Source organism: Asparagus officinalis, chromosome 8 (genome assembly GCF_001876935.1).
Source record: "Asparagus officinalis chromosome 8, Aspof.V1, whole genome shotgun sequence".
Lineage (NCBI taxonomy): Eukaryota > Viridiplantae > Streptophyta > Magnoliopsida > Asparagales > Asparagaceae > Asparagus > Asparagus officinalis.
Genome location: NC_033801.1, coordinates 129,253,282 through 129,254,326, shown reverse-complemented (window position 1 = coordinate 129,254,326; position 1,045 = coordinate 129,253,282). Strand labels below are relative to the sequence as shown.

At 39.6% G+C, this 1,045-nt stretch overlaps 1 protein-coding gene across 1 annotated transcript in view; it reads left to right on the top strand.

Annotated features, from left to right (window-relative positions):
• LOC109821937 (WUSCHEL-related homeobox 4-like) overlaps nucleotides 782–1,045 on the top strand; it is a 2,449-nt gene continuing 2,185 nt past the window's right edge. The window contains exon 1 of the mRNA XM_020388094.1: nucleotides 782–1,029. Coding sequence (XP_020243683.1) covers nucleotides 782–1,029 — 248 coding nt within the window. The remainder of the gene's footprint in view (nucleotides 1,030–1,045) is intronic.

Genomic DNA, 1,045 nt, shown 5'->3' with positions numbered 1-1,045 from the left:
AATTTCGCCTATATAATGTAGGATATTTCAAGAATAAAAGGCGCAAAAACATATAGTTACTACACACCTTATACGTACACATTCCATCCTAGGCGTTCGTTATTGATCCATAACTCTTAATTAGTTAGAACCAGAATAATTGTCCAGCAATCCTGGTTTCTGCTATCGAGACCTAGACTGCAATATATTTTGGTGTTGATTCTTAGGATTAAAGATTATTCTTAGATTTTAAATTGGAATGCTTAGACAATTTTTGAACTCCGAGTTATTTTGGATTAGAGTACTTGGTTTTAACCTACTTACTGAACTACAATTATTGTGATTGTGCCTTAAACAATTTCTAAAATTTTAACGTATATAGCAAAAGGATCGTACAGTTTTAAGAATATTTCATGAGTTGTTTTCTTTATGATTCAAAAGACAATGCTTTGCAGAAAAATTTTTCATATAATTTTATACTCCGTGTGTGAGAAGGTCTATCTTCATATTATTACAATATATATAAGGTCCGTTTTTATGTTAAAAGTTTGGATATATTTAAACATGACTAAGAACCTAAAATAGGACACAAAACCAAATTACTTCCAAAATTAGGGTCCCACAACAATCATTCCCCCTCTCTCTAACCCTAACCTCTCTCATGCACTCTTCACGTTTCTTGGACCCCACAATGAGACGAAATACCATCTTTACCCCCACGCTCAACATGCAAGCTAGCTCACCCTATATATTTACCCTCTCCGGCCTCAAGCTCCAACCCTAGCTACAACTATATCCATCAATGGAACCCAACAGCTCCTCCTCTTCAGCCTCGGCCTCAGCGGCTTCAGGCTCGAGATGGAACCCAACCAAAGACCAGATCGCCATCCTCGAGTCTCTCTACCGTCAAGGCCTCCGCACGCCGAGCACCGAGCAAATCCAGCAGATAACAGCGAGGCTGAGGGAGTTCGGGACGACAGAAGGGAAGAATGTGTTCTATTGGTTTCAGAATCACAAGGCGAGGCAACGGCAGAGGATGAAGCAGGAGAGGTTGGCTTATTACAGC